General features: G+C 51.0%; 1 protein-coding gene across 4 annotated transcripts; it reads left to right on the forward strand.

Annotated features, from left to right (window-relative positions):
• Nucleotides 1-431: 431 nt before the first annotated feature.
• Prph (peripherin) lies at nt 432-4,209 on the forward strand. 4 transcript variants are annotated; one of them, XM_087555748.1, is made up of 9 exons: nt 432-1,018; nt 1,364-1,424; nt 1,607-1,702; nt 1,999-2,166; nt 2,263-2,388; nt 2,472-2,692; nt 2,781-2,830; nt 3,009-3,088; nt 3,844-4,206. In XM_087555748.1, the coding sequence occupies exons 1-9, from the start codon at nt 465-467 to the stop codon at nt 3,907-3,909; spliced, it is 1,422 nt and encodes a 473-aa protein (XP_087411874.1). In that variant the 5' UTR covers nt 432-464; the 3' UTR covers nt 3,910-4,206. The 4 variants fall into 4 exon arrangements, with proteins under 4 accessions (XP_087411874.1, XP_087411871.1, XP_087411873.1 ...); NM_012633.3 differs by having other exon boundaries at nt 436-1,018; nt 3,841-4,209; XM_087555745.1 differs by having other exon boundaries at nt 1,999-2,388; nt 3,841-4,206.
• Nucleotides 4,210-10,438: the final 6,229 nt, after the last annotated feature.

Genomic DNA, 10,438 nt, shown 5'->3' on the forward strand with positions numbered 1-10,438 from the left:
CAGGAGGGGGCGCAAATACCCTGGCTTAGGCCAGGTTAGCTCTCCCTCCACCTACCCCATTTCTCATTGCCCAAAGGTTCTTCTATTCCCTAATTTTTACCTCCTTTTCTGAGGGGGCACCCCAGGTCAAGCCATGTCCTCCCGCCCTAGGCTCCCGCGTTGGGTTCATGCTCAAAGGCTAGGATCCTTAGCCCATCTCCATCCTGCCATTTACATCCCGGATCTCAGCCAACAAGGGGGAATCAAGCAGGCAGGGCGCCAGCAACCAGGAGAGGGAAGGGGTGGTGTCGCCGCTCTGCAGGGTGGGGCATCCCCCTCCCCACACAGCCCAAGGCTGAAGTCAGGCCAGTGGGAGGAGCTGTCGTGCCCCCCCAGTAAGCCCCCCCCCATACCGCAGGGCTATAAAGCCGCCCCGCATCGGTCTGCAGCTCCTTCCCGCCCGGCCTAGTTCTGCCAAGCGCTGAATGCCATCTTCCGCCAGCATGAGCCATCACTCGTCGGGCCTCCGGTCCAGCATCAGCTCCACCTCATACCGCCGGACCTTCGGGCCACCGCCCTCACTGTCCCCCGGGGCTTTCTCCTACTCATCCAGCTCTCGCTTCTCCAGCAGCCGCCTGCTGGGCTCGGGGTCCCCGAGCTCCTCGGCGCGGCTGGGCAGCTTCCGTGCCCCTCGAGCGGGGGCCCTGCGCTTGCCCTCGGAGCGCCTCGACTTCTCCATGGCCGAGGCCCTCAACCAGGAGTTCCTGGCCACTCGGAGCAACGAGAAGCAAGAGCTACAGGAGCTCAACGACCGCTTCGCCAACTTCATCGAGAAGGTGCGCTTCCTGGAGCAGCAGAACGCAGCCCTGCGCGGGGAGCTGAGCCAGGCGCGGGGCCAGGAGCCGGCGCGCGCCGACCAGCTGTGCCAGCAGGAGCTGCGCGAGCTGCGGCGCGAACTGGAGCTGCTGGGCCGGGAGCGCGACCGGGTGCAGGTGGAGCGCGACGGGCTGGCGGAGGACCTGGGGGCGCTCAAGCAGAGGTCAGAGGGCAGGACCGGGCCTGCCAGACACTCCCTCTGCTCCCCCTGTCTTTCCCCTCGGGATCTAACAACCATAGGGCGTGGTCGGGCTGGCCAACCCCAGCCCGGAGCCTGCAGCATCCTAGCGGGCCCTCTGCCAGCACTTTGCTCCGAGAGCCTAGGGGAAGTGACCAGACATTAAGGGGACTGACACCCTTCTCTGTCCCAATCCGTTAGACGGGAAGGCCGAATCCCTCGCTTTAGATCCACGACAGCTGCAGAAGTAGATGGGGGCGGGGTGCTGGATGTAGCACGAGGTCTGGGAGGTCACCCGGCAGCTCAGTGTCTTCCCACTCTGCCTATCAGGTTAGAAGAAGAAACTCGCAAGCGGGAGGATGCGGAGCACAACCTGGTGCTCTTCCGTAAGGTGAGTGAGGGGTCACGTCGTCGAGTCCCAGCACCCTAGCTGCACCCCAGCTGCATCTCCAGGGTGGCATCGGTGGGTTGGGGGGTCACTTCTGTGCTTCTGAGGCAGACAGGGAAGACCTGGCCCTTCCTTTGCCTGAAGAGCCCTCCTTTCTCTTGAACTCCCCATTCCCACTCACGAAGGACGTGGACGACGCCACGCTGTCCCGCCTAGAACTAGAGCGCAAGATCGAATCTCTGATGGACGAAATTGAGTTCCTCAAGAAGCTACACGAAGAGGTGGGTGGTTGGGGTGTCTGGGAAGGCTTGGGAGAGACCTCGCAGAAGCTGCGGAGACAACAGGGATGCGTCGTGAGGACAGCCCCACCCTTTACAGGTGTTTTTGATTCCCACCCATGCGCCACCTGTTGGCAAGAGGGGTAGCTACACCCTGAACCTGACAACTGGCTTAAGGGCAGCCTGGGCTCAGGTCTCAGAATGCAGGGCGGGGTGCACTCCCTAGCGCCCCCTTCTGTTCATGCATGTGCCCCCCCCTTTTTTTTCTATTCACAATCTCCACTTTTCCTGTCCTGCAGGAGCTTCGAGACCTGCAGGTGAGCGTGGAGAGCCAGCAGGTGCAGCAGGTGGAGGTAGAGGCAACAGTGAAGCCAGAGCTGACCGCGGCGCTGAGGGACATCCGTGCACAGTATGAGAACATCGCGGCGAAGAATCTGCAGGAGGCAGAGGAGTGGTATAAGTCAAAAGTGCGAGAGCAGGGGAGGATTCTGGGGGGGGTGCGGGGGGGAGGGCACTGGGAATGGCGGCGCGCATCCCAGCCGGGCTTGTCTGCCACTGAGCAGTACGCTGACCTGTCCGATGCTGCCAACCGCAACCATGAGGCCCTACGTCAGGCCAAGCAGGAGATGAACGAGTCCCGACGTCAGATCCAGAGTCTGACGTGCGAAGTGGACGGGCTTCGTGGCACGGTGAGCACTAAGAGGCTATCGGGGGGCAGTGGGTGGATTCTGAAAACCCTTCGGACTGCCTCCATCTTCTTCCCCTACACCAGAACGAGGCACTGCTCAGACAGTTGCGGGAGCTGGAGGAGCAGTTCGCCCTGGAGGCTGGAGGGTACCAAGCAGGCGCAGCACGGCTGGAGGAAGAGCTTCGACAGCTGAAGGAAGAGATGGCGAGGCACCTGCGAGAGTACCAGGAGCTCCTCAACGTCAAGATGGCCCTGGACATCGAGATAGCCACCTACAGGAAGCTACTGGAAGGGGAAGAGAGCCGGTGAGTGGAGAGGCTACTGGGACAGGATGGGGATGGCAGGCACTGGGGCCTGGCCAAGGGAATGACCATACTGTGGCTTTGCCCGCAGGATCTCAGTGCCCGTTCATTCCTTTGCTTCCCTAAGTTTAAAGACGACTGGTGAGTCCTCCATGCCTGGCTTCCAGCCTGCATCTCCTGCCCTGATTGTTCTGGCTGTGCTCATCCTAGATTGACCCCTCTTCATGTACTGAGGTTCCTGGCCTTCAGAGGTTTGGCGTGGGAGCCTGAAAAGAGAGACTCTCAAACCTAGCCTTGTCCTCTCTCCTGCCTTCTCCAGTGCCTGAGGTGGAGCCTCCCCAGGACAGCCACAGCCGGAAGATGGTTCTGATCAGGACTATCGAGACTCGGGATGGGGAGGTGAGATGAACCGCTTGATCCAGAAATCCACCCTTTTTAATGTTTCTGAGCCTCAATCTGGCCTAGCTCAGATATTAGGGTGTTGAGGGTACATTTTTTCAAGTAGAAGGTGTATGTGTGTGTGTGTGTGTGTGTGTGTGTGTGTGTGTAGGCACACCTGTGCCATTGTCAAGAGTCACTTCTCTCCCTTTGCTGTGAGTTTTAGGAGTCAAACTCAGTAAGGTTTGTGTGACAAGTTCCTCTGAGCCTGAGCGGGACATAGAGGGAGATAGGTGTGTGGATAGCCAGGCGGTGGTGGTGCACACCTTTAGTCCCAGCACTTGGGGAGCAGAGGCAGGCAGATCTCTGAGTTTGAGGCTAGCCTGGTCTACAGGGTGAGTTCCAGGACAGCCAAGGCTACACAGAGAAACTCCGTCTCAGAAAAACAAAACAAAGGGGCTAGAGAGATGGTTCAGGAACTAAGAGCACTGGCTGCTCTTCCAGAGGACCTGGGTTCAATTCCCAGCACCCACACGACAGCTCACAATTGTGTCTAACTCCTGTTGCAGGGGATCAGACACCTTCACACAGACATAACATCAGCCAAATCACCAATGTACATACAACAAAAATAAATAAATCATTACAAACAACAACAACAACAAGAACAGAGTGTTTACTTTAAGCTGTAGTTTTGGTAAGCTCAACAGGCAGGGCACAGGATGATTTTGGGGAGGGCGGTGCTGATTGTCCTCTGTATTCCTTATCCCCAGAAGGTGGTGACAGAGTCTCAGAAGGAGCAGCACAGTGAACTGGACAAGTCTTCTATTCACAGCTACTGAGGCCTCAGCTGGATCTCTGAGGCTGACTGAAGCCCGTTCCTAAGCTCGAACCCTCCCTTGCACCAGTCTGCAACCAGTCCTGCTCAGCATGTGGCACCCTCCTAGCCGAGCTCCAGCCCGATCCTGAGGCTGGACCTCTCCCTGATGCATTGATGTGACCCATAGCTTTCCTGTCCTTGGAAGAGGCGATGAAGAAACCCAGGACAGCAGATCTGCTCAAGAATGACCCCATGGACTGTGGGGTGGGCCAGAGTGTGAGATTCACTCTGAGTCAAATAAAATCGCTACCGAGAGAAACTCTGTACTGCGTGTGTCTGGGGTAATTTCTTTTCTGACTCTCATTTTCTTGGCACTCGTGACTCCAGTGGACCCAGTTGGGTTTTCTCAAACTTCTCTGTTCCTTTTCAACTTTTTAAAAAACAGGATCTTCATGTGTACCCCAGGCTAGCCTTGGACTAACTTTCAATCTTGCCTCAGTGTCACAAAGGTTGAGATTACAGAAGAGTGCATCCATGTCTATAACCTTCTCCATGTGAGCACCATGGCACAGGGCTGTCTACACACGTGCGCGCACACACACACACACACACACACACACACACACACAGAGAGAGATACACATATACACACAGAGACACACACAGACACAAGGAAAGACACACAGAGACATACACAGACACACACAGAGACACACACACAGACACTCATGTCACACACACACACACACACCATACACATACCACCCACACCACACACATACACCACAGAGAGACACACACAGACACTCATGTCACACGTGCACACACACACACACACACACACACACACACACACACACACACACTAAATTACAAAGCCCAGTAGGATATGCATAGTTGCTGGGTGGTGGCAGCACACACCTTCAATTCCAGCACTTGGGAGGCTGTGAGGTTCTGGATCCATGAGATCCAGCTGTAGGGCATTTTCTCAACCAGTGATTGATGTGGGAGGAGCCAGCCCATTGTGGACGAGGTCATCCCTGGGCTGGTGGTCCTGAGTTCTATAAGAAAGCAGGCTGAGCAATCCATGTAGAACAAGCCAGTAAGCAGCCCCCCTCCATGGCCTCTGCATCAGCTCCTGCCTCCAGGTTCCTGCACTGTTTGAGTTCCCGTCCTGACTTCCTTTGATGAACAACAACAATGCAGAGTGTAAGCTGAATAAACCCTTTCTTCCCCAACTTATTTGATCATGGTGTTTTCATTACAACAATAGAAACCCCAACCAAGACCCAGCATTCCTCTGTGTAGCCCTGGGTGTTCTGGAACTCACTCTGTAGATCTGCCTGCCTCTGCCTCCTGAGTGCTGGGATTACCTTACTGGCATTTTTTTTTCCAGATAAGGTCTTTTCTATACTTTTGAGCTAATGTGAAATTTACTCTGTAGCCTAGAAGAGACTCAGGCTTCTGATGATTTTCCTGCCTCACTCTCCTCAGTACTAGAATTGCAGGCATATAGCACTATAACCACTCCCTCTCAACTTCTCTTTCCCCCCCTGGATGTGCTGAATGTCTGTTCATCTTCCCTTAGTGTTGTACCTCATTCGAGAGCCCAAAAAGACCAACTAGGAGGAGACACTGATGTAATCACGTTAGGGTTTCTTTATTACAAAATCAAGTTTGGGCTTATTCTTTGATCGACTGTTGCTAGGATCCTTGACAGTTGGTAGGGAAAGTAGCTTGAGAGTGACTCTGAGCAAGGACAAGCCATGGGGTCCTTCCTGGTACTGGGGTGCAGCTTGGGTTCAGTTGCAGGTCAATTTCTCAGGCTATTTTCTTTTAAGATAGAGTCCAGTCTCAAGGTGGAGAAGATTTGATCTCTCATGAGGATGGTAAAAGTTAACATGTCCAAATAGAGCTCCCCGTGGAGCTGTAGCCATGTTCTTCTCTCTGGATCTCCACCCCAAAGAAAATATTGGAATCTCTCTCAGGAAGAGTCCATCTTACCTGTTTGCTGTTGTTGTTGTTGCTGTTTGTTTGTTGTGTTTTGTTTTTGTTTTGCTATTATTTTCTAGGCAGGGTCTTGAGAAGCCAGATTGCCTTTGAACTCCCTACATAGTTGTTGTGTGACACTGTTCCTTGGGAGATCTGATAAACGTCTACTTGTCCCAGCCATGGGATAACCGAGAAATAAATAATACCACCAAAGTTCAGTGGGGTGAGCCAATGAGCTTACTGGAGATACTTACAGGAGTGTGGGTGACAGGTCAGTTACAGAAGTATGGACAGCTCAAAGGCAGCTGTGTTACCAAAAGTCCACCCCACATGAATGACAGTTCATGACTGCCAGAGCCCTGGTTGCACAATTTGCAGACAGCTTGATGGGTCAGAGTCCTTATCACTTGTGTAACCTCAGGAACGGAGGGGCCTTGTGAATCTGGGAAGTTTCAGAGCTCTCAGAGCTTGTATGCCTATGAACATGAGTGTGGGTACCTGAAGAGGCCAGAAGAGGGTGTCAGATCTCCCAGGAGCTGGAGTTATTGGCTAGCGTGATCTACTTAATGTGAGTGCTGGGACACATGCATGCTCCTATCCGTAAACACAAGTACACCAAATAAAAAATAAACACTTGGAGCAAAGAAAGACCTATGTTTGGGAAAGAAAATTTTGCCTCCACATGGTGGAACCGCCATGCACACCACGGAGTTTGCACACACATAAATAATGGATAAATGTGTATTTTTTTCTAATATGCAGAAGAATATGTTTTGGATTGAGAAGACAGGAGAGTAATAACAATGGCAATTGGATCCTTTTTGCAGAAGGCCACTGTTGGGAAAGCCTGGTGAAACCTGAGTGAATAAGGCCAAGGGTGGATGGGCTGCAGCAAGTGGGGGATGGGATCAGGCAAGTGGGGAGAGGGATGCAGCAAGAGATGGATGGGACCCAGCAAACTTTCTTCTTTGCAGGGGACAAATATATGCTGTGGTACTTGACAGAGACAAGCTGATGTGATAGAACTTATTGCCAAAATAATATGACCGGAAGGTAAGGAACACTTGTGCAAATTCCCTGTATGTTTTAGGTTGTTTCATAAGAACCATGGGAGTGGCCAGTAAGATGGCTCAGTGATTAACAGCATCTGTTCTCGCAGAGAATCAGAGTTCAATTCCCAGCACCTACATGTCGGGTCGTGACCATCCAAGCCCTCTTCTGACGGTCACAGGTGAGAAAAATCACTTTTAAAATGTCTTTGCTCTGAGTTTTTTGTTTGTTTGTTTCTTTCTTTCTTTTTTTTTCGGAGCTGGGGACCAAACCCAGGGCCTTGCGCTTCCTAGGCAAGCGCTCTACCACTGAGCTAAATCCCCAACCCCGAGTTTATTTTTTTGTGTTTGTTTGTTTGTTTCTTTTGAGACTGGGTTTCTCTGTGTAGTCCCAGCTATCCTGGAACTCACTCTGTAGACCAGGCTGGCCTTGATCTCACAGAGAGTCCCCTGCCTCTGCTTCCCAAGTGCTAGGACTGAAGGTGTGTGCCACCATGCCCAGCTTACTACATATGGGTGACCAGGAAAGTGCAGTGACATATCTGCCTCTGCCTCAGAGTGCTCAGGTTCGAGGTGTGTATAACCATGTCTGGTCTTTAAAAACATTTTAATGGGGGTTGGGGATTTAGCTCAGTGGTAGAGCGCTTGCCTAGCAAGCGCAAGGCCCTGGGTTCGGTCCCCAGCTCCGAAAAAAAGAAAAAAGAAAAAAAAAACATTTTAATGACTTCTTTTTTTAACTTTTTTTTAAAAATAAATTTATTTATTTATTATGTATACATCATACAGCCTTCTGCCTGCGTGTATTCCTGCAGGCCAGAAGAGGGCACCAGACCTGATTATAAGTGGTTGTGTGCCACCATGTGGTTGCTGGGAATTGAACTCAGGACCTCTGGAAGAGCAGACAGCGCTCTTAACCTCTGAGCCATCTCTCCAGCCCTAATAACCTCTTTCTTTGTTTGTCTGTGTTTACCCATCATGCGTACACCTGATGCCCCAGGTGAGAAGGCGATATCAGATCTTCCGGAACCAAACTTACAGATGCTTGAAATCCACTATGAATGCTGGGAACTGAACCTGGGCCCTCCTGCAAGAGCAAGAAGTAACCTTTACCACTGAACCGTTTCTCCAGCACCATAAAGAATTGTAATTTTAGGCCAGGCATGCTGGCGGGTACCCTAAACCCTAGTACTATAGAGGAATAGGCAGGCAGATCTCTGTGAGTTCCGAGCTGAAAGTACAAAGTGAGACCCTGCTTCAAATTTTTTTTTTAAAAAAAAATCGTATATTTCAAGATGGTTAGAAGATTTTGAATGTTCTTATCGGAAATAAATAGTATTTAAGGTGCTTGGTATGCTAATTAAATCACCACAGAATATATACATATAAAAGGCACAAATACATCCCATAAATATGTGTAATTATTATGTGTCGGTTGAACATAAAATCAGAACAGTGAAATGGCTTGGGGGTCAAGGTGACTGACGTTGAGCGTGACTGGCTGAGTTCCATCCCCTGGACCCACACAATGGAAGCAGAGAACTGACTGTGAAAAACTGTCCCCTCACCTCCAAACCTGTGACATTTGCACACGGGCACGGGCGTGCATGCGCGTGCACACACACACACACACACATAAAATAAACTTGAAAAAATAGTTTAAAAATCAAAGAAGAGACCTATACACACTCGTCTTCACCTACAACAATAAACAATGCTCAAAAGCACTGAAGGGAACCAGGCACAGCGTTGCAACAGTGTATGTCTACACGTCTACTCAGGAGGCTGGCACAAAAGGAGCCTTACTTTTTGATTTATCTATGTTTTTATGTTTTTAACTATTTTAGTATGTATGTGTCTCACCATGCATGTGCCAAGGCACATGTGTAGAACTCAGAGGGTAACTAGTAGGAATCTGTTCTCTCCTTATCCAATGTGGGTCCTGGTGATCAAAGCCGAGTCACCAGGCTTGGTGGCAGGTGTCCTTACCCACTGTAGTAGTTACTTCGTGTTGGTGTGATAAACTATGATGATCAAAAGCGACTTAAGGGGCAGTTTATTTTGGCTTATGGTTCCGGAGGGCTATCTGTCCACAGCGGCAGAGAAGGCATGATGACCACAGAAGAAAGCTGAAAGACCACTTCTCAACTGCACACAGAAGCAACGAGACAGCCATCTGTAAGTAGGGCAAGGTTATCGATCTCAAAGCCTATCCCCAGTGACACACTTCCTCCGGGAGAGCCCCTGTCATACAAGTTCCATAACCTCCCCAAATAGTCCCTCCAAATGAGGGCCAAGCACTTACACCCATGAGCTTGTGGAAGACATTTCTCATTCAAACTACCATGCCACAGGCCCCATGATGATCCTCAGTGCTAAGGCAGCCCTAGCTTTAAAATTAAACCTTGTCAAATAAATAATAAGCAGGACTGTTGTGGATTGTCCTGGTGCTGTTTGTCTTTTGTGTTTTGTGCCAATTTTGCTTCCTCAAGGGGGCGGGGAGGGGGGTGCCCCTTTGAGGAGTGGATCACGTACTCGGGTGATTCCATGTGAACCGTCTCCCCGTTTTTAACTGGGTAATAAAGACAGCAGAAGCTAATCGTTGAGAAAAGGATGAGATGGGATTTCCGGGTCCCAGGAGGAGGAGAAAGAGAAGGAGAGGGATTGGGACCAGGCTGTGGCGCAGATAGGAAGTAGCAGACATGTAACTCTTGGGAAGCGATAGTTTGTAGCCTCCCCAGGCCCTTGCAGAGGCTAAAGGGGATGGGGCAAGATATTTTTCACTCAGCCATTGAGTTATCTGGCTGTTTTTTTGTTTTTTTGGTTCTTTTTTTTTGGAGCTGGGGACCGAACCCAGGGCCTTGCGCTTCCTAGGCAAGCGCTCTACCACTGAGCTAAATCCCCAACCCCATGGCTGGTTTTAAAATATTAAAGCTGTCTGGTATTTTCCATCTGCGGCGACTCAGGTGGGCAGGAGGAAGGGCACAGGTGCGGGGTCGACCTTAGAGGTTTGGCGAAGCTAGCCGTGGGAGCTGGGTGAGACAGCCGTTGCCACCAGGCAAGGAACAGAGACCACCGAAGAAGCTAAATGTGGGAGCTGGATGAGACCACCGTTGCCGGCACCAGGAAAGGAGCAACTGTGGTTTTTAAAATGACAGCACAGGACTTTGCCTTCTATAAATTGAAAAAGGAGATTTTTGCCGAGTGTAGTGGTGTGTGCTATAATCCTAGCACTTGAGAGGAGGAAGATCCATTCAAACATTACCCTTGGCTACATAGCAAGCTCAACAAGGCTGGGGGTACAACTCAGTGGTTAGCAGGCATGCAGCCTGGGCTCTGATCCTTAGCACCAAGTAGAAGGGACATAGCAGCAGCCCATTTAGGAAGGCTTGGGGAGTGGGGGGACCAGGAGGATCAGAACTTCAAGGTTTTTAGAGATCAATACACAATACTCAGTTCTTATGTGGGCTATGTGACACTTTACTAAAAAAAGTTATGTGTGTGTGGGCTGTT

Source organism: Rattus norvegicus, chromosome 7, assembly GCF_021556685.1.
Source record: "Rattus norvegicus strain SHRSP/BbbUtx chromosome 7, alternate assembly SHRSP_T2T, whole genome shotgun sequence".
Lineage (NCBI taxonomy): Eukaryota > Metazoa > Chordata > Mammalia > Rodentia > Muridae > Rattus > Rattus norvegicus.

What these genes read in the sequence shown, in the direction of transcription:
- Prph (XM_087555745.1), top strand. Translation starts at nt 465, where the DNA reads ATGCCATCTTCCGCCAGCATGAGCCATCACTCGTCGGGCCTCCGGTCC. An exon ending in CTGGGGGCGCTCAAGCAGAG is followed by an intron (nt 1,019 to 1,363) that starts GTCAGAGGGCAG and finishes TCTGCCTATCAG; the next exon opens with GTTAGAAGAAGAAACTCGCA. An exon ending in CTGGAAGGGGAAGAGAGCCG is followed by an intron (nt 2,693 to 2,780) that starts GTGAGTGGAGAG and finishes CTTTGCCCGCAG; the next exon opens with GATCTCAGTGCCCGTTCATT.